The sequence below is a fragment of the Ictalurus furcatus genome, chromosome 5, assembly GCF_023375685.1.
Source record: "Ictalurus furcatus strain D&B chromosome 5, Billie_1.0, whole genome shotgun sequence".
Lineage (NCBI taxonomy): Eukaryota > Metazoa > Chordata > Actinopteri > Siluriformes > Ictaluridae > Ictalurus > Ictalurus furcatus.
In genome coordinates, this window is record NC_071259.1 from 24,655,366 (window position 1) to 24,676,847 (window position 21,482).

The 21,482-nt window shown below is 38.3% G+C and overlaps 1 protein-coding gene across 4 annotated transcripts; it reads right to left on the reverse strand.

Moving 5' to 3' along the window:
* Positions 1–932: 932 nt before the first annotated feature.
* On the reverse strand, positions 933–21,071 carry LOC128608020 (kelch-like protein 12). 4 transcript variants are annotated; one of them, XM_053625381.1, is made up of 12 exons: positions 21,018–21,071; positions 17,738–17,988; positions 15,358–15,511; positions 9,567–9,784; positions 8,392–8,541; positions 7,692–7,806; positions 7,117–7,223; positions 5,900–6,095; positions 4,842–5,000; positions 4,499–4,597; positions 4,224–4,410; positions 933–2,875 (listed from the first exon to the last, which is right to left on the reverse strand). In XM_053625381.1, exons 2-12 carry the CDS (start codon positions 17,918–17,920, stop codon positions 2,749–2,751), a joined length of 1,695 nt encoding a protein of 564 aa, XP_053481356.1. In that variant the 5' UTR covers positions 17,921–17,988; positions 21,018–21,071; the 3' UTR covers positions 933–2,748. The 4 variants fall into 4 exon arrangements, 3 of the variants coding, with proteins under 3 accessions (XP_053481356.1, XP_053481354.1, XP_053481353.1); XM_053625379.1 differs by lacking the exon at positions 21,018–21,071 and adding an exon at positions 19,381–19,854; XM_053625378.1 differs by lacking the exon at positions 21,018–21,071 and having other exon boundaries at positions 17,738–19,854.
* Positions 21,072–21,482: the final 411 nt, after the last annotated feature.

Sequence of the window (21,482 nt, forward strand, 5' to 3'; positions counted from 1 at the left end):
TTTTGTGGGGAAAAGGGGCGGTTCCCTCTGAATTTCAAATCTCTGAACGCAGACAGGTGTTTACTTTTCCTGCGACTATCTTTTGAAACGAGCCTATCAGAAGCACGGCTTCCACCGAACTATGTGGACACCTGACCCTCACACCCACGTGGTTCTGACCCAAACTGTTGCCACAAAGTTGGAAGCTCACAACTGTTACAGTGTCTTTCCATGCTGTAGGTTATGATTTCCCTTCACTGGAACTAAGAGGCCCGAACCTGTTCCAGAAAAGACAATGCCCCTGTGCACAAAGTGAGCTCCATGAAGACTCAGTGTGCCAACGTTGGAGTGGAGGAATACAAGTGGCCTGCACATAGCCCTGACCTCAACCCCAATTAACGACTTTGGGATGAATTGGAAGGCCAACAGACCCTTTTCACATGAAGTCACGTAACTTCTGTTCTGACTCAAAACAGTGTATGGTTACTTCCTCCAGCACAGTGGAACGCTATGGAGTTTACCTAGTCCGTTCTACAGTACATCTGCCAGAAATACATCTAGACTCTAGATGATGTACAGCGACTTGCAGAGAAAATTTCACTTACGACACGTTCTAAACTTGATAAAGGATACAAGTCCAGCCCAGCTTACATTAGCAGAGAAGTTAGGATAAAAATTGTTGTTAGCCTTCTCTTCTGCATATAAAAAGTCTAAGTCCTTATTCTTGATTAATGTACTGTAATACAGAATGCAAACTCTTGTTGCAATCGTGTTTCCATATTACAGATGTTAGCTATAGATTGTGTACTGTTAGATAAAGATCAGTAACGTATTCATGGTTAATGTTGTGCCCTTTCACCAAAACATTGCACTGGAATACAGTTTCAAACATAGTTGTCAATGAGGTGACAGTGAGAGGACGATGTCACAGGTCCATGAGAAAAAATGAGGAGGCTCGTCATCTTCAGCTTTATTTATTTTTATTTTATTGATTAACGTTATCAAAAGAATTAAAATATAAGAACCGGTAAATACATAAAAGTTAATTTCGTGTTTTGTGTTGTTAGTTAGCACGTTCCTGCATTTTCCTGAAGTATCCAGAATGCGTATGGTAAAACGGAAGTATGTATACACTGCTTTGCAGAAAGGCAGAAGTTTTCTGACGTCATTGTGAAAAGGGACTACTGCACCCCAGGCCTCCTCGCCCAACATCAGTGCCTGACCTCACTAAAGCTCTTGTGTCTGAATGAACACAAATCCCCAAGGCCACGTTCCAAAATCTAGTGGACTATTTTCCCAGAAGAGTGGAGGTTATTATTAAAGCAAAGTGGGGACTACATCTGGAATGGTATAGTTTTGGAAATATTCTCTTAGAAATGTTGTAGTTAGTCAGTCACTTGTGTAAAAACAATGAACATTTTTTGATTATTCGTCCTGTACTAATCTTGTGTATATACAATTAAAATGTATCCTCCACAACTTTTAGCTAGTTTGCTGAGCTATTGTCAAGTTTGTTTAGATTCAGCAGGGATGTGGTGCAGCTCAAACATTAAATAATGTTAAATATTAAATGTTATATTAAATAACCTAATCAAGGGCTTTAACACACAGTCATTCTCACTTCCTGTTTCAATAAGAAATACATCAACATATGCAACCTAATCATAGCTCTCAAGCAATTCCATAGGGACTTTAATGAGACCAAAGTACAGACATTTTATTACACTTGGTGGTAAACTATTCAACTTACAATTATGTCAGTCCTGGCACCATACATTTTGCAAAACATTACACAACAGCAAATGTCATTGGTCACTCAAAAATGAGCATATAGTTTCATAATACAAATAATTCACAGATACTCAAGATCTGTGTTTAACAAACATTTAAGTAAATCCATACATTCATTCAGATTCACGTTTAAAATCGAGTACATACATAATAGTGATGTTCACCTTATGGCAATTCCAATGATTTAAAGCTACATCAAGTGACTTTCCCCCCCTACAGTTACATAACTGTGGAAAAGGCTTGAAACATCCTTGATTTAAAAACAAAACAAAAACATATTCCACACTTCTAGCTGTGTTAATAATATTTTCTTCACATTTATTTATTTCTACTTACTGTACCTTTAAACGTGAGGCATTGAGTAGGGTTCTTTCTTCTCTTAGTACAGGCTGGGACACCAAGAAAGCAGGAAAGGACAGTGAAGAAGACATGTTGGTGCCAACATGGAAATCTTGTACATTGTTCATTTCCAGTCAGAAGAAGTGATGTCTTCCTTTACAATCCTAACATGTCCATATTTTCAATCATACCTTGTATTCCTTCATAGCAAAGGCCTGTGTTGTGATGTGTTGAAATATGAAGCACACGTTATAGTGTACTTCTGCATTTTCAGTCTTTAACACATCAGTAGTTTAAAATATTGCACTTTGTAGACTTCATCCACATGAACCTCACATATAACCTCAGACAGCACAGAACCCCAGGGTAATGGATGGTTGAGGGCAGACAACACATCGTGCCCCTCACATACATGGTAACACGACTAAGGTCCGAATTTAATATTACAGTATAATAATGAAAGGGGTGTTCATGTGATCTGTTTCCAGGTTGCTTCCTCTTCCATGCTAATACACAGTCACATGTGGCACATAGTCATGGCAACATTGTAGACCAGTCACAGGCATTAGCTGGCAAGCAATACTCCAAAAACCCGATTCAGGAGAGTCTTTGCCCGTTTAGGTTCTGGCAGCCATCTTTTCATTTCTCTCTGAGCACACAAACGCCTGCATCACAGCGTTGTGTAGCCATGGAGGTCACTACCTCCCAGCTGTCCAGTACAGGGTCGTAGCACTCGATACTGCTGAGCAGGGAGTTGCCATCATATCTGTCAATGGGGTAGAGGAAAGATAATACAAGAGATGTTAAATTTGACTGTACTAGCAAAAAGTAGAAGTAAAGAATAAAATGAAAATCTTCGATTATACAGAGCACGTACCATACAAGGCCCTGTGAATTACAGGTGCATCTCAAAAAATTAGAATATCATGGAAAAGTTTGTTTTTGTCTGTAATTTAATTCAAAAACATTAATACATTCTAGATTCATTACAGAAAGTGAAATATTTCAAGTCTTTTTTTGTTTTAATCTTGATTACGGCTTACAGCTCATGGAAATTAAAAATCCAGTATCTCAAAATATAAGAATAAATAATTTATAATACAGAAATGTCGACCTGAGAAGATCTCTAATCAGCTAATTAACGCAAAACACCTGCAAAGGTTTCCTGAGCCTTTAATCTCCCGGTCTGGTTTAGTACACAACTACAATCATGGGGAAGATGACAGGAAATGTTGCATTTCATTTGGAAATCAAGGTCCCAGAGTCTGGAGGAAAAGTGGAGAGGCACAGAATCCAAGTTGCTTGAAATCCAGTGTGAAGTTTCCACAGTCAGTGATGATTTGAGGTGCCATGCTGGTGTTGGTGCACTGTGTTTTCTCAAGTCAAGAGTGAATGCAGCATCTACCAGGAGATTTTAGAGCACTTCATGCTTCCATCTGCTGATAACCTTTATGGAGATGCTGATTTCCTTTTCCAGAAGAACTTGGCACCTGCCCACAGTGCCAAAACTACTAGTCTGGTTTGCTGACCATGGTATTACTGTGTTTGACTGGCCAGCCAACTCGCCTGACCTGAACCCCATAGAGAATCTATGAGAGACACCAGAGCCAACAATACAGAGGAGCTGAAGGCCGCTATCAAAGCAACCTGGGCTTCCAGAACACCTCAGCAGTGCCACAGGCTGATTGCGTCCATGCCACGCCACACTGATGCAGTAATTCGTGCAAAAGGAGCCCCAACCAAGTATTGAGTGCAAAAATACTTTTCAGAAGGTTGACATTTCTCTATTATAAATTCTTTATTCTAATATTTTGAGATACTGGATTTTTTATTTCCGTGAGCTGTAAGCCGTAATCAAGATTAAAACAACAAAGGCTTGAAATATTTCACTTTGTGTGTAATGAATCTAAAATATATGAAAGTTGTACTTTTTCAATTAAATTACATTAAAAAAAAATGAACTTTTCCACAGTACACAAATTTTTTGAGATGCTCCTGGAGCTGGTACTTATAGAAAGAGCACATTAATATAAACCAGTCATTTGAATTATAGTCTGTGTTATTGTCAGAGCTGCATGTTGGGCATAAAGAAATAAGCTAATCATAGATCATACCCTGCAATGGCGTACAGTCGTCCCCTAAGCACGGTGGCTCCAACATAGCAGCGTGGAGTGGTCATGGGTGCCACAGTAGTCCAATAGTCTGTCCGGATATTGTACACTTCTACAGAGGACAGGTGAGCTGTGCCATCAAACCCTCCAACCACGTAAATGTGGTCATTTAGCAGAGCCACTCCTGCACCTGAGACATGAAATACAAAGCAATACAAAGATTCAGAAAGTGGCCTATAATGGAGCAAACAAAATGTCGGATTGTCACAAAAGCTAACCTGAACGTTTGTTGGCCATGGGAGTGACGCTGGTCCAGTGACCAGTGTGTGGGTCATAGCGTTCCACTGAATTAAGGATGTTCAAACCATCATAACCACCTGTTATCACATAACAGCAATATCATTCATAAATACATACAACGTTTGTATTGTGTGTTGGTGTGTGTGTGCCGAAGAATCAAAATGTAATCCTCAAGCACAACAATATGCAGCTTTTTTTTATACATCAGTTAGGGTAAGTGATGACTTTTTACTTTTCCCATCGTATCCTTAATAACATGCCGGCTCCATGCGTCCAGGATTTGCTCAGATTGAACTTCTCCACTGTGAACATGCCACATACCCAAGCAATAGATAAGTCCACTGGCCACTACAAGCCCAGCTCCTTCTCTGGCTGTCTGCATATCCCCCAGCATGCTCCACTGATCAATGTTCGGGTCGTATCTCTCCATGCTGGTGTGCCGCCGACTGCCGTCAAAACCCCCAGCCACGTAAATCATATCTGAAAAGGAAACACGGACTCACAGGAGTTAGTTTATATCCTCCAATTATGAATTTAAAGAGCAGTGAAGGTACGTACAGCATGTTTACGATTCTCTAGACAAAAGCAAACAAATTATATTATTGAGCTGAGTTAATCTGGAATAATGAAAATATACACTACCGGTCAAAAGTTTAGACACACTCATTCTTTATGTATTTATTTATTTTCACATTTTAGAATAATAATAATAATAATAAAGTTATGAAAACTCTGGAAAAACACAAATGGAACTATGGGAATTATTTTGCTATAAAAAAAAATCTAAAATAAATCAAAATAATTTAATATTTTATTATCTTCAAATTAGACACCCTTTTTGCCTAGAATTTCCAGAAATGTATTCTTGGCATTTTCTCAACCAATCAGGAATCCCCCTGAGATGCTTTTTAAAGAGGAGTTCCCACCTACGCTGGACACTTGCTTTTCGGAATATTTTGCTCTAAGTCATCCATTTAAAAAATGAACATTATAAACATTTAAATCATACACCTCCAGATCAAAAGGTTTTTAAGATTATGAGAAACATTTCATTCAAGTGTTTCCAAACTGTTGACGGGTAGTGCATGTGTCATTAAAATCTCTCTCAGACATCCATATATGTTTTGCAAATAACAAGATGGTTTCTGTAATAGATACACCATGTATACATGCTTTGGGTAATCCCCAGACGTATAACATTCCATGTGGCAATGAGCAACTCTCAAAACGTGTTTGGTAGGCAAGTCGAACTGCTAGATTTGCAAACGAATTTGAACGTGTTTCAATTTTACACTGTAGTATGACTGCTTTTATTGCAACTTATTAGCGGAACTTATTTTTAAAATGGTTTCTTAAGTGAGAATGAAAGACTGCTGCACCTCCTAGTGTAGTCGCTCCAGCCAGGCCTCGTCGAACATTCATTGTGGCGACGGTGTACCAAACTCCATCCTCGTCTGCTGTGTAGTCCAAACACTCGACTGAACTGAGACGTGACCGACCATCATAGCCTCCGATCACATACACGCGGTCATTGAGGGCAACAGTGGCAACATAGCGGCGTTTTCGTGCAATGTTCTGGAATGTTTCAGGGCAAAAATGTTTTCATGATGATTGGGATTAGAATTGTAAAATGATTTAGAACAAGATATTTTAATTTTTATTCACAAACAGCAAAATGTCCTACGAGAATATACTGACAGATCACTTAGACGTCCTATATAGCGCAAAAGAAATAAAGCCTGGTTTAAGAGTAATTTGTTAATTACTCCTGAACCAGTTTTCCGTTTTACCAAGTGATATTAAAGAGAAACCTTCAGTGTAAAAACATCTTTTGCTTTCATTCATGGAAGCCATGAGAGAGGTCGTGGTCTGTTTTTAAAAATTTTTTAAATTCTATTTTTAGTCTGTATTATGAACATAATAAAGGTATTTTTGCCCTCGATAGCACACTTGCCTTGTGAGCCTGTGTTCCTGAGATAAAAATCAGCTGTAGTCAGAGAGGCGTTCCTAATTCATGGGACTGTCACTTTTCCAATAATAAAAGCTACAAAATACTTTTCCACTGGTACAAGTGCATACCATTTTACATAGCGCTATAGCAAAATTCATCATTTAAAGTTTATTCTGATGCAAACTTTCCATAAATGTCAAAGCATATTGTGATATATCGAAGGTTTCTCTGACAAACACTTTTTAATCTCCCCCCGACAGCCCAACCTTGAACCTCCAGAAACTCAGGAACTGCAGCACGCGGAGCAATGAAAAGATAATAAGTGGATCGTATGACCACAGCTCCGCCCTCTAGCATGAACCTCCCATGTAAAACATTCCACTCTATGGTTTTATGATGCCTGTAATGCTTTAACTACACATTTATATATCTTGGCACGTTTTCAATCTCATGGTCTCATTGTAAATCTCATTGCCTATTATGCTTCTGCCACTACATCAAAAACCCTGGAACAAGATGGGCTCCGGTTATAACAGTTTACAGTTAAAACAATGAATTAATAAAAAAACAAAAAACAAACAAACAATTGAACCATTGTGTCCTGCAATGGATATACACAGTAAACAGTCCTAAATCATCACTCACAGGTAGAAAACTCCACTCCTGGGTTTTGGGATCATATTTCTCGACAACATCAATGGGTGACTGCTGACTGCCGAACCCACCGATCACCAACAGCACTTCTTTGGCACCTAAAACCAAGTAATTGTTTCAGATAAACTGTTTTGGTCTGAACGTATCAGGGCTTGTGCTCCATTTTCTATTACTTTTCTTGCACCAAAAAAAAAAAAAAAAAGAAGCCCCAAAATATACGATATGGCCAAAAGTATGTGGACACCTGAGCATCACACCCATATGTGCTTGTTGAACACCCCATTCCAGATTTAGTCCTCCTTTTCTATTATAATAACCTCCATTCTTCTGGGAAGGCTTTCCACTAGATTTTGAAGTGGGGCTTCTAATTCAGCCACAAGAGCATTAGTGAAGTTGGGCAGTGATGTCAGACAAGAAGGCCTGGAGCCTGGCAGCAGTGGGGTGAAGGTCCACATACGAGATTGATGGTCAAGTGTCCACATTCTATAGGTGTATATACACAAGTTTACTTCTGCTTTTACAAGAACTCTCTGTTGAATGATGCAGAGCTGTGTGTAGAAGCAGACCTAATCTGGGTTGCGTTCGAGGCCCCTGCATCTCACTGCGTAACTCAGGCCTCAGGTGAAACTTCTTGGCTTCATCCACAAGGTCTCTGCAGGCTAAGCTACAACGAATAAGAGGCTAAAGAGGGGGGAAAAAACAAAACAAAAACAACAGGCATATTGCCATGACAAAACCACTCACAACTAATCACACAACTAATTACATTGTCATTACAGGGTGTATGCCAGTATTGTCAAGGTACATTATAATGCTATTTCAAAAGCCAGTTGAATGTAATTGTATTTTTGCAAACTAATATGTAGTTATTTCCTAAATATGAAAACACACTTCAAAATAAGTCATCCATAAAAAAAAAAATTGGTCTCCATAAAGAGACCAATTTTGCTCAAAACAAGTTTTAATCGGCTTGAGCATGTGCTGTTCTCTAGCATCTCTGTATACGCTCAACAACAGGTACTTATTAAAGCCGTTAATTCATGAAATGTAATTTTAAACAGCTTTTCAGGACATGCAGGCGTTGGGTCACTGTAGGGCAGATCACACTTTCCCCCCCCATCACTAACCACTGTACCAGGTGCCTGTAATATTTTTTACTATTATTAATATTCACTTGGGAATGTGTAAGGGACCACTGGTCTAAGACGAAGTGTGAGGACAGCAGGAACTGGTGGAGATGATTAAAAACATGGCAGAGAAACTGACCTCGGAGTCGATGACGTCAGTGATGTAGCGCGGCGTGAGCAGAGGCATGCGCACGTATTCCAGCATGTCTGCCAGGTATGGCTCTCGTTCCTTCCTGTTGTGTTTTACCCAATTTAACACCGCCTCAAACACTGGCTCCTCAGAGTCCACCTAAACACACACAAACACAAAACAAATTAAAGTAAATGTACCAAGATCGCTGAGAGAAACGTTCTAAAAACCATGGTGCAATGTTACTTCTTAGCCCTCAAGGAGTTTTTTTTGTAAGCAAGCGTAAACACAAGGCAGTACAAAGAATAAAAACCTCACAAGACTGTTTTATATCTAACTTTGCATCAAAATAATGAAAAATGCATGCCAACATTTTTTCAGGCTGTCCGATATACATAGCAATTCTAGTGATGATATGGAAAAACAAAACATCTTTCTGATTAATACCGAAGGTTATAAATCTTAACTAAGCAATTTCAATTATGCTTTTATCAGAGGAGAAGAAAACAGTAAAAAAAGAGACAGAAATTAAAAGTTAGCACTTTGTGACTGGAATACTAGCCAAAAGAGGGAAATGGGCTGAACACAGGGGGGTAATTAAGTAGATTTACAAAAGGCCCACACTTGATTTCATGCTAGAATGAGTAGTTTTTAATAACACAGATAGGCAGATTCAAACTTGTAGACCCTCTCCATCATCTCACACTGTCAAACTGGCCTGAACTGGCTACCTGTTTCTGCGCATTTGTGTGTGTGGTTTATAATGGGGCAAGTATGTGCCAGCTCATATGTCTCAACCGTCATAAGTAACGGTCATCATAAACCGTACAGCTTCAGAACAGATAACGATCAAAACCGCCCACGGTGTAAATTTCAGGCATGAAACGTTTCATGGACTTTAATGAACTCTTCCTACAATTTGCCATTAACACTTATTTATTAAGTGTCTCAGAGTCATGTCTAGTCTTCTGATCTACAAACAGTTCCAACGTAAGCAAAGGGTTAGCAATCCATGAGTAGGCCAAATGGAAGAATTACATAATTAAGGGATGAGAAGCAGTTTTTAAAATGGTCCAGTTGCTGGATTCATGAGTTTGTCATGGATCAGCAATAAACTTATTAATACAGCAGTTGTAGGTGTGGTCTCAAAACTTTTTCAGATGCACATGCTGAGTATACCCTACCTGAATCTCATCACATTTGATGAGCTTTTCCACTTCACTCTGACTGAGGAGCATGAACTCTTCATGTTGCACCACCTCGGAAAAGTGCTTCTGTGAGAAAAGCTCTGCTGCCTGCATCAGGTCTACGCAGTTGTGTGTGTCTGCAAAGTCTCGGATACCCAGACAGTTGGTTGGGTCTAGCTGACTGTTGAGAAAATCACAGCAAGCCCTCTTCACACCTGAAGAAGGAGGAAGGAAAAATAAAAGTATTTATTAAAAAAAAAAACAAAAAAAAAAAAAACACAAAAGAGGATAGGAAAGCAAGAACGAAAAAGAAAAGTGAGAAAAATGAGGCACAAAAAGAGAGATATGTTAAGAAGGACAGAAATGCGTCATTCTTGGGTAGAGTTTCACTATATGACTCTTTACTAATTCATACGTAGTGTTCAATTATTGCTAGGCATACATAATTGAATACAAATAACCACGAGCATGTCCAAAAGCCCTATTCTAGACACGGCAAGGAAAACCAATGAAAATCTGAGCCCACAACATAATGCCCAGGCTGGCAGTAGATCAAAATAAAACAAATGCATTATTCACTGCGTGCAGTATTTACACAAGTAAACACATGGGGCCTTTCCAACAGAACATAAATCAGCAGAGGCAAGTGCCAAATGCTCTTAAATGTACCGAAGGCAAATAACTAATCGCTACTTTTTTGTGCTTGTAACATCTATTATATTTTTATATGAATATAAAAAAATATTTCCTTTCCTTAATTAAAAAAAAAAAAGGCATGCGATTTGTGTATTTCAAGTGATGTTCAAATTGTAAGTGAGACTGTTTACCACTTCACCTTCACTGAACTATGTAACATACAGTCAGGTCCATAAGTATTTGGACAGTGACAATTTATCATCGTTTTGCCTCTGTACAGCACCACAATGGATTTGACATGAAGCAACCAAAATGTGATTGAAATGTAGACTTTCAGCTTTACTTCAAGGGGTTTAACAAAAACGTTGCATTAACTGTTTAGGAATTACAATGGTACATTCTTAAAAAGAAGAAATGCACCGGTGAGCTCAGCAACACCAAAAGGCCTGGAAGACTACAGAAAATAACTAAAGTAGATGGATGCAGAATTCTTTCCATGTTGAAGAAAAACCCCTAGTCAAGAACACTCTGGAGAAGGTAGGTGTATCGTTGTCAAAGTCTAAAATCATGAGATACCTTCATGAATGTAAATGCCACTGGTAACACTCAAAGAAAAAAAAACTTTAATTAACTTCTTAACTTTAAGATTAACTTGTACCAGACTGATGGGAAGAGAAGAGTATGGAGAAGGGCTCATGATCCAGAGCCGAGCACATCATCTGTCAAACATGGTGGACGCAGTGTTATGGCATGTGCATGTATGGCTGCCAATGGAACTGGGTCACTGGTGTTTATTGATGCTGTGACTACTAATAAAAAAGTAGCAGGATGAATTGTGAAGCATACAGAGCTATACTTTCTGCTCAGATTCAGTCAAATGCTGCAAAACTGGTAAGATGGTGCTTCACAGTACAGATGGATAAATACCTAAAATGTACAGTGAAAGCATTCAAAGGGTTTCTTAAAGCAAATAAATTAAATGTTCTTAAATGTCTGATGACCTCAACCCAACTGCACATGTTTTTCACTTTCTGAAGACAAAGCTGAAGGCAGAAAGACCCACAAACCATCAGCAACTGAAGGTCGCTGCACTAAAGGTCTGGCAAAGTATCTCAAGGGAGGAAAATCAGCATCTGATGATGTACATGGGTTACAGAATTCAGGCAGTCATGGACTGCAAAGGACTTGCTTCCAAATATAAAAATATTCCTAATATGTATGATTATGTCTGTTGGTCCAATTACTTTTGAGCCTGTGAAAATGGAGGGACTGTAAAAATTGGCTGTAATTCTTAAACAGTTAATACAATATTTTTGTTAAATCCCTTGAATTAAAGCTGAACGTCTACACTTCAATCACATCTTGAATGGTTCATTTCAAATCCACTGTGGTGGTGTACAGAGGCAAAATTACAAAAACTGCGTAGTTGTCCAAATACTTATGGACCTGACGGTATAATAATTCCATGTGGAATTACCAGAACAATTCCACGAGGGAGGCAAATGTCTCACAGTTTCAACACGCAAATGAACGGCAGCTAAACAGTAACGATGGCTTGCACCGGGTCATTTCCTGTTGTTTGCTCACAAGCACAGACTTGTGCTGAACTCAATCATGCAGAGTGGCCCTGAGCTTCAGAACAATAAAGAGCTCTGTGCAAACAGATCACCTCCAGCAAGCAGCTGAGTACCATGTGGCTGCCATTTTCCCCTTAAAGTGGCAGCATTAAGGCCTGATGTCTCTTCAAAACCAGAACCAAAAACCTAGCTTTTGGATGTACTTTCCTAATTAATTGGTTACACTGGTTAATAAAAGCTTTACTCATACTTCTAGCTGTGCAGCATATTTTTGCAGCACACAGACACAATTTAGTCAATGTGTATATAGTGTTAAACATCAAATACATAAGCTCACTGAAACTGGACAGGACCAGGTGTTTTTCCTATCTTAAACTCTCCAGTTTCGGTAAGCCTGTGCCTACTGTAGCTCAAGATTATTGTTCCTGGCTGAAACTCGATGTGGTCTTATGCTATTGTAGACTATCTGCCTCAAGGTTTGGTATGTTATGGGATACTTTTCTGCTCACAAAACACGGAGGAGAAGAGGACATGGACTACATTGGCCTTTAAGCACTCACTGAAGCAGCTCTTAGCTTCAGTATGTGATGGATTCAGTTTCAATGTTGAATTCACTCTGGTGTGTGCTGCAATTTAGAATCAGCAGATAAACGAAGTTTCAAACAAGGTTGTAGACCAATATGCATACTTAAAATGCTTAACTAGTGCATAGAATTGTGGCTACCATTGCTAGTAGGTTCCAAAACACTAGTAGTAAAGCTGTTTCTACTACTACTGTGCATTGTAATAAAAAGGTGACAGAGTGACTGTCAGTTCTTACAGTAATTCTACCATATCAGGGGTTCCTAAAAATGGTCACACTAGATTTACAAATGGGGGTCATGAGAGAAACTCAATCTCCTCTTTTGTTTCATTCAATTATTTTACAAAATGAATATTGGAAATTTTGATGCCAGATTGTGTGTGCTAATTCTGGGAGTCATATTCAGACAAGCCAATTAATATGTGCCATTGTCTTTTTCACCATCCTGACAAGCTGTACTAGTGTAGTTTAGCAAAACAAACGGACACGTGTACTATTGTGGACCAGTACTAACACTAACTGGTTTTCCAATTACAGTTACTGTGCATTTTAAAAACTTCTCATATCGCCTTCAAACCCACTGAAAGGACTTCTGGATTTTCTAGATTAGTAAATACTTTTGAATGTAAGGTCGGAGTTTTTGATTTGAGAAGCAGCCAAACAATCATGTCAACAGAGGAAAGTTTTAAAAGGAACACAGCAGTTAAAGTTGCTGTGCATAGACATCACTAAACATTTTACATTTCAATTTGGAAACCTGACAGACAGGGATGTTTTGGCTCTGATGTGCTGTCTAGTGAACATCGCTTTTAAATCGAAAGATTTGTGCGTGTGAATAATAATGCCACTTGCATAGTGTCACAGCACCAAAAATTTGTACTATATATATTGTGACACACTGGTTGCAGGAAAGAAATATAGTAGGAACAAATCAGAAGAAAACATGAATCTACATTATGATGGGCCTGCACATTTTGGTCACTGATTATCATAAAGTTGTACTTGGAAATCTAATGTGTTATAATGCATGTTGCTTAGGAGGTAAATCTGTTGGACACATTTACATACCCATTTTATAGATGACATGCTATGTGGAATTAAATGTTACATATAATAAAATGATACATATTGTAAATACGCCCTATTTCAAAATCAGTAAATCTCTACACCCCTAGTAGGTGCATTTTTTGAAATGTAGTCATGACATTAAACAAGCCAGAATTCACTTTGAATACTTGCATGAATCTGACTGGATGTTTCCGTAAATCTAAACATGGATACTCAAAACCACAAAAAAAAAAAAAAAAAAAAGCAATGAAGAAGCCATGATGCATTACAGTACAAATTCAAAGTGTGAGAAATTTGCTCGCACAATAGATCTTGAATGATGTTACACCAAATCTAGATCCTATGCAGTTTGGCAGTCGACAAAACCATTCCGTAACACACAATCTAATCATGGATTTCGTGTATAAGGCCAGCAATATGTCGGGTTCAGTGTGCACATTAAATCACAACTGATTTTGCCAAGGCGTTTGATGCGGTAGACCATACGGTAGCAGTACAGTGCATTGTTGATCTTGGAGTGAGACCTGGCCTTATTCCATGGATTTGTAGTTTTATGACCGACCGTCGTCAGAAAGTGCTTTATCCGGGATATATTTCTGACTGGGAATACCGCTCATGTGGAGTCGCACAGGGAACTATATTAGGGCCCGTAATCTTCCTAGCACTGATCAACAGTGCTCTCCGGAATGAAATAGACCATTGGAAATATGTGGATGACATGTCCATGGCTCAGAGGTGGAATCCTCAACTACCCTGTACCCTCCAACAGACATTGAATGTTCTTGATGTTTGGGTAGAGGAACACAAAATTAAACGTGACCCAAAGAAATGTAAGGTTTTACATGTCACAAGTATGAGACAGGTACCGACCGGCTTTTCTGTTACTCTTTATTGAACAGAACGTCTTGGAAGTCTGTGACATTGTTAAAGTTCTGGGGGTCACCATCCAGAATGAGTTGAGATAGGATAGTCAAGTGGATCGCATGTTGACTTCGGCCAAAAAAAAAAAAGCTTTTTGCTCACCGTTGGTTAAAGAAAATTGGTGTCCAAGATCCTGAACTGGTTACCATCTATACAAGGTATGTGCGCCTGCTGGAGAATGCAGTTCCTGCGTGACACAGTTCTTTGACTGCAGATCAAGTTAAAAGGCTGGAAAGTGTGCAGAAACGGGTCTGTAAAAGTATACTTGATCAAAATGTATTTAGGGTACCCAGATGCTCTGTGTCTCCTTGGACTGTGCACTGTAGCAGAGAAACGAGTTCAACTTTGTCTCGACTTTACCAGAAAGCTATTCAAGTCTAATTTCAGACACAGGCTACCCCTCCCCTCTCAGGGAGGAGCTTACAGGTCACCAGACAAGGAACTCAAATAAACTGACAATCCCAAGATGTCAAACTGAGCGATATCAGAGATCACCCATTCCCTATATGTGCAGACTTCTGAATTTTACCATTGTAATATGGGATGTTTGATGTTAGATTAGTAATCAGTATGTTTTAATACTGTATATTTTCAAATGTGGTTTAATTAGTGTTGACATTTTATTGTAACAGCAAATTAATTCAGTGTTCTTCATCGACGAGCGTCTTTAAGAACCTGTAATAATGCTGAAAAGTCAATAAACAAGTTACTATTGCCTGATACTGCAGTGTTATGTGGAGAAAAATCCTTGTCTATATCTCATGTCTAATGTTGACATTCCCCTCACTGCTTGTTTAGATTGCTATAAAACTTGTGTATATTTAGACATCTGGTGCATGCACTTAGGCGGGAAAAGCAATGATAGGTTCTGCCTAACATGGTTTTAACAGTACTGAGTCATCTTGTACTGACAGGTATAAGCACCAGCAGCACAACCAAAGGTATGTGTGGTGGGCAATGTTCCTGTCACATGACCTCAGGAGACCATTTTGTTAGTGTTTACCTTTAAGCTGGAGCAGGCAGGCAGCAGGAAGCAGCTCCTGCACATTCTCTACAGTAACCAACACCGTCTCGGTGTAAACAAAGTCCAACAGAATCTCCATGGTGGAGGCTGTGAGACCCTGAATATCCACAAAGGACTTCCCTTTCTCTGCCAGCTAGAAGTGGGAAAGAAGAGAGGGCAGTTGGTAGAATATACAGTATGTTATAGCTACTTATACCGCAGCATGCATGGATAAATTCCCCAATCTGATTGGTCAGATGATGTGCGTTATTTTGGTAGAACACTGTCCCGCCAGGATTTTGCGATCGCGGAAATTAACGCAAAACCAAGCAAATAGCACTATATTCAGAGGAGCTTGCAATTTTTCAAAATGACCACAGGTTTTGGCCAAGACGTGTCATATGACATCACAATGCGCATTCAGCCAAAGCGCTCTTCGCTAAAGGGTCTTATTTATCAACAAACATCACTGTGAAAGAAGACCATGCATAACAATTTCATGCTATTGCAATTTCACCAATCCAAGTAGTTTTCCGCAAAAAAAAAGCACAAAAAACTCTGCAAGTTGAATCACAACCGCAACAAAAGCAAACATTTTGGCTACAACAATCACAAAATAAAAATTCTGCGAAATCCTGCACGGACTGATTTATGGAAGACGTCTCGGTTGTAAACACTTTGTAACAATCACAGTGCTTTGTAAAGTTACCCAGCACAGGAAAGTCTTCAAGACAGGAGTTTATGCTTTCCAGTTTCGCTGTACAATGACCATTTTTGGTACCTTTCCATTTCTTAAAAATGTGTGTCACTAGTTGCATTGAGAAATGAGTAATAGTGGATAGATTTTTGGGGAATACATCTGAAATTTGAAATGAAAGGGTAAGTCAAAGTTGGTCCACTTTTTAAGGAAAGAAAACAAGCACATTTTAAAGCTCTGGCCTAATGCATTACTAATACCCCTAAACCTCACGTACAACTCCTAAACCCTACCTGCATTGTTCTCAAATGCAGGAATGGCAAGTTCTAGAAAAGTGGGTCAACTAGACAGAGTATAAAGCTATGAATGACGACTGAGCTTTAACCACTTTTCCACAGGTTACATTCATTCATACAACACAGACCCACAAAACACATTTCTCTAGGTTGTCTTAGATGGCTGAAAAAGACCCATGCACTTTTTCCCCATGCACTTTGCATGTCATTTGCTAAACAAACACAGTGGACACTAAAAGCACCCATATACAATTGTGAATGTTTTTTGTATAAATATTGTATTAGCAATATAGTCAGGGTCATTATATCATAGTATAATAAATAAATATATTTAATAATAGAATTAATTATTATTTATTATTATTATTATTATTATTATTATTAGTCTTGCTACCATATTCAGAGTTTTTATGAATATGAGATCCTACCATAATCTGTCAACAAGTTCTTTATTCGCTATTTTACTCAAATTAGTTCACTAAGCTAAAAACTCTAAGCTAAATATCAGCCATAAAAAAAAACCTGAGTAAATAAATAAATAAATAAATATTAGCATGTTTAATACAGAGGACTTTTAAAAAACCAAAACACAAAATATACATACAATTAAAAGTCCAATTATAATTTGTGCACTGATGCATTATTTGTTTTTCCAATCCCTACTGTACAGTCACAAATTTGCTGATGTTTATCGACTCCCCAATAACGGCCTTAGGCTTCCATTTGAAGTTTATAGTAAACAGGGTTCCTAATCTTTTCTAAGCACAGACAAATTTTTGTCTACTTAATTATGCAACTGTGGTTTTATCAACCAAGTGCTTTCTTGGTTTCTTATTACGCTTATCAGTTGTTGCTGGACATGGGCATTTATGACTATCAAGCTGTTTGGGTTCTCAGGGGTGCCACAGAGTACTGTAGTGTTCCCTAGGAAACACTATTAAAAGTATGAACAACAACAACAACAACAAAACACACACACAGATGGGAGATAAGAATCTATTGCTTGGTATGGAGGACAGATTACCTGTAGCTGCTATAGGTATTATATTCAAAAGCTGCTAGGGAGATAGCTCTATAGGGTGAACGTGAGGTTCATGTACGAGGTGAAAAGAAGAAGGGGAACTATGGCTGTATGAGAGCGAGGTGTAATATAGCAAAAACTGTGTGAACTGCAGCTACAAAGTCTCAGCACGCATGCCCATGAGCACACAATAACATCTAGGAGATTCTCACCACCCCTAGTGGTTAGAAGAGGTGAAACAGGTACGAATGTGGCAGATTTGTATTGCCTTAAATAGACTACACATTAAAGCACAAACACTAGTCATTTCAGACGAGTTCAACACTACAACACACGGTCAATATACCAATATACCTCTGTGCTTACCTCACTGGTGAACATGGCACAGAAGTAATCACTACAGGCAGCCAGTACGATACGGTGGGCAGGAAAATCTGTGTTCTCCACTCTCAGGGTGATGTCACACAGAGTGTTGCTCTTCCTCAAGGCGTTCATGGCATTCAGGATGGACTTGGCATGGGAATTGGTCATGATGTCCTTGGGCGCCATGACAACAGGCGACGGAGGGGAGCGACACTTCCACAGGCAGTGCAGGATGATGGAAGTATGATGTGGGGCTGTGTCCATAAAATAAAAAAAATATGTCAGTGAAAAAGGCTGATTTATCTGTACAAATATTATTTAGGAAAAAAAAGTAGTAGAGTTCAACATGCTATAATAACATGCTTTGTGAATACAGATCAGTGTAAGATGCCACAATTCCACTTCCAATATGGTACCGATATCAGAAATACAAGTATTAGAGGCGTGCTCAAGCAAGCTTTAAGACAAGTTATTTCCCCACATATGTACGAGATATATGTTGGTTAATTCATATTAATGCCATAAAATCAATCTGTGGCATGGAAAACATGTCGAATTCAATCCGATATTGATCCAGTCAGATCCTGAACACTGGGTGTGAGGCAGGAATGCACCTTGGAAGTGTCACCAGTTTATTACAGGGCAACACAGACACATATCCACACACTCATTCACACCTAGGGACAATTTATCACAGCCAATTCACCTACTGCAACGTTTCGGGAGGTGGGAGGAAACCCACACGGACACGGACAGAGACTCCACGCACACATTAACCCGGGTTCAGTATCAAACCGGTAACCCTGGAGCTGTAGAGAGACAGATTTCTGTAAAGCAATATAAGTAAGTCCTGGAAATGAGCTAAAAACAGACAGAACCTTTAGAAGTGAAAGCTAAAAAAACCCAACAACATTATATTTACAGTGTCTGAAAGGATTTAGTTACAAATTAAAGAATGATATAAGGGGCTTTGTTTGAAATTTTATTTATTTATTCATCCTTGAGGGGCCCTCATCATTCTGGTCCTAAAGGTGTAAATAAAATAGTAAAGCAGTGCATCACAGAAACATACACTAGTGACAGTATAATAATTCCTGACAGTCAGTGATGCACAAGTACGGACAAAATACTTCAAATATATATTATTTATTATACTGGAATAGCCGTCTTTCTAGACTTACTGTTAACTAAGTCGTGTCCTGACTTAGCTAGTAAGCTGGCTACTCTGAATACTTAATTAGCCATTTAATAGTATACCGTTTTATATTAAGCTCATGACGTTAATATCACAGTTGTTTTTTATTTTTATTTTCAAGGCCTGAGGCTTCACCATGGCGCAAATGTCACAATTAGCAGACATTTACTAGTTACAAACAGTCAACAGTGCTGACTGGAAGCAGCTCGGCTAACAGTTAGTCACACAGCAGGTCGCGTCTCTACTAGACAACTGGTTAGCCGGTTAGCTAAACCTGCCTGCCTGACAGCCTACATGCCGCTACTAGCTAGCCTGTTATTAGCCATCTACAAGTACCACATTAGTGTCTAATTTAAACATGGCTACTATTCAAATAAAAGGTAAATCTTTAACAGTTACTACGTGGTCATCACACGAATAAAAATCACCCCCACATTAGTTATATACACACCAGTAAGAGCAGAGACACACACTCCTTGGGTGTAAATGGAGCTGAGCGTTATAGCGCTAAACCATCCGCCCAAAGAGCTTCATACTCCAGCACGACTCATCCTCTGCTGAAAGAACAAGCTAGATAAAACAACACCTCAGCAAAAAGAAAGGCGTGTGTGTATTCTTTGCTCAATTCTGTAAACTTTTCCAAGGGAGAATTCCAAGTAAAACGAGTTGGTTCAACTGATAGTGGACTGAGCTGCAACTTCTCCTCAGCCAAAACACTGCACGTCACTACGTCACTACGTAACGAGATGAAGGCAGAGACCAGACGTGTGGACTGAACCGCCATCTTCCACAGGGCACCTTAACACCATCATTATACTGGCTAAAACATCCATTCGTTGCTTAACTCTATTCACTAGATTCGTTGCTTAAATCTATTCACTAGATTCGTTGCTTAACTCTATTCACTAGATTATTTGCTTTACTCTATTCACTAGATTCGTTGCTTAACACTATTCACTGGATTCGTTATTTAACTCTATTCAGTAGATTCATTACTTAACTCTATACACTAAATTATTTGCTTAACTCTATTCACTAGATTCATTACTTAAGTCTGTTCACTGGATTCATTACTTAACTCTATTAACTAAATTCATTGCTTAACTCTTCTCAGATTCATTGCTTAACTCTATTCAGTAGATTCGTTGCTTAACTCTATTCACTAGATTCATTACTTAACTCTATTGACTAGAGTATTTGCTTAACTCTATTCACTAGATTCATTACTTAAGTCTGTTCACTGGATTCATTACTTAACTCAATTAACTAGATTCATTGCTTAACTCTATTCACTAGATTCGTTGCTTAAATCTATTCTCAGATTAATTGCTTAATTCTGTTCACTAGATTTGTTGCTTAACTCTATTCAATAGATTCGTTGCTTAACTCTGTTCACTAGATTCATTGCTTAACTGTATTCACTAGATTCATTACTTAACTCTATTCTCAGATTCATTGCTTAACTCTATTCACTAGATTCGTTGCTTAAATCTATTCTCAGTTTAACTGCTTAACTCTGTTCACTAGATTTGTTGCTTACCTCTATTCACTAGATTCATTACTTAACTCTATTAACTAGATTATTTGCTCAACTCTATTCATTAGATTCATTACTTAACTCTATTCACTAAATTCATTACTTAACTCTATTCACTAGATTCATTACTTAACTCTGTTCACTAGATTTGTTGCTTAACACTGTTCACTAGATTCATTGCTTAACTCTATTCACTATAAACAGTATTTGGTGTATTAATGGAAGATGGTCATACCTAGTTTGCGTGAAATATCTTCTTTTATTTTAGGGAAGTTTTATACTCACAAATGCCTTAAATCTAAACCATTGTTGCATGTGTTTCAAAATATATATATATATATTTTTAAATAAATCTCTGAAATGTTGAAACAAAAATGGCCAGAAGACTTTTTAATTTGATCTAGGATCTTAAATACTTATAAAAAAAAGTTATTATTTTGTGTTAAACTGTGTACATTTTCTTACGACATTTGTTAACATGTACTGCCTGCGCTAATTCTTGAATTACAGTAAAAATAAATAAATAAAAACAAATAAATAAATAAACTCACCGCCATATTCGAGAGGGCAACCTTCTGCTTCTTCTTCTCTTCTTCTTCTCTTCTGCTTCTTCTTCTGCTTCTTCTTCTGCTTCTTCTTCTGCCTCTTCTTCTGCCTCTTCCTCTTCTTCTTGCCTTTCTTGGCGCTTTACATCCTATTCGTTGTGCTAGCGCCCTCTTCAGGGCAGTTTGCTATAAAGTTTAATTGGCTACGCATGTTCTATGCTGCAGTATAGAGCACATCTTGTATATAAAATCCTATGATATAATCACGTGTTCTTCAAAAAGTTCAACAAACATTCGAATTATAACATTATAACATTCCCTTCTTCTACATCCTTTTACAAATTTGAGGCCTCTTTTCTCTACACTGCTTTATGACTTTGCTTCTTTCTTAGTTACACATTCCTGATTGGTGTTTCTCTGTTAACTCCAGTGATTCATTGTCTTGTATGTCATTTTTTTAGCCTTGTAATG

Bases quoted from the DNA above. Each gene is read 5' to 3' on its own strand.
- LOC128608020 (XM_053625378.1), bottom strand. From the start codon at position 17,998: ATGGACACAGCCCCACATCATACTTCCATCATCCTGCACTGCCTGTGG. The intron at 7,807-8,391 runs GTCAGTTTCTCT...CCCCCTCTTTAG, and splicing joins CTGACGTCATCGACTCCGAG to CCTCTTATTCGTTGTAGCTT. The intron at 6,096-7,116 runs GTGAGTGATGAT...GAAACATTCCAG, and splicing joins AGGAGTGGAGTTTTCTACCT to AACATTGCACGAAAACGCCG.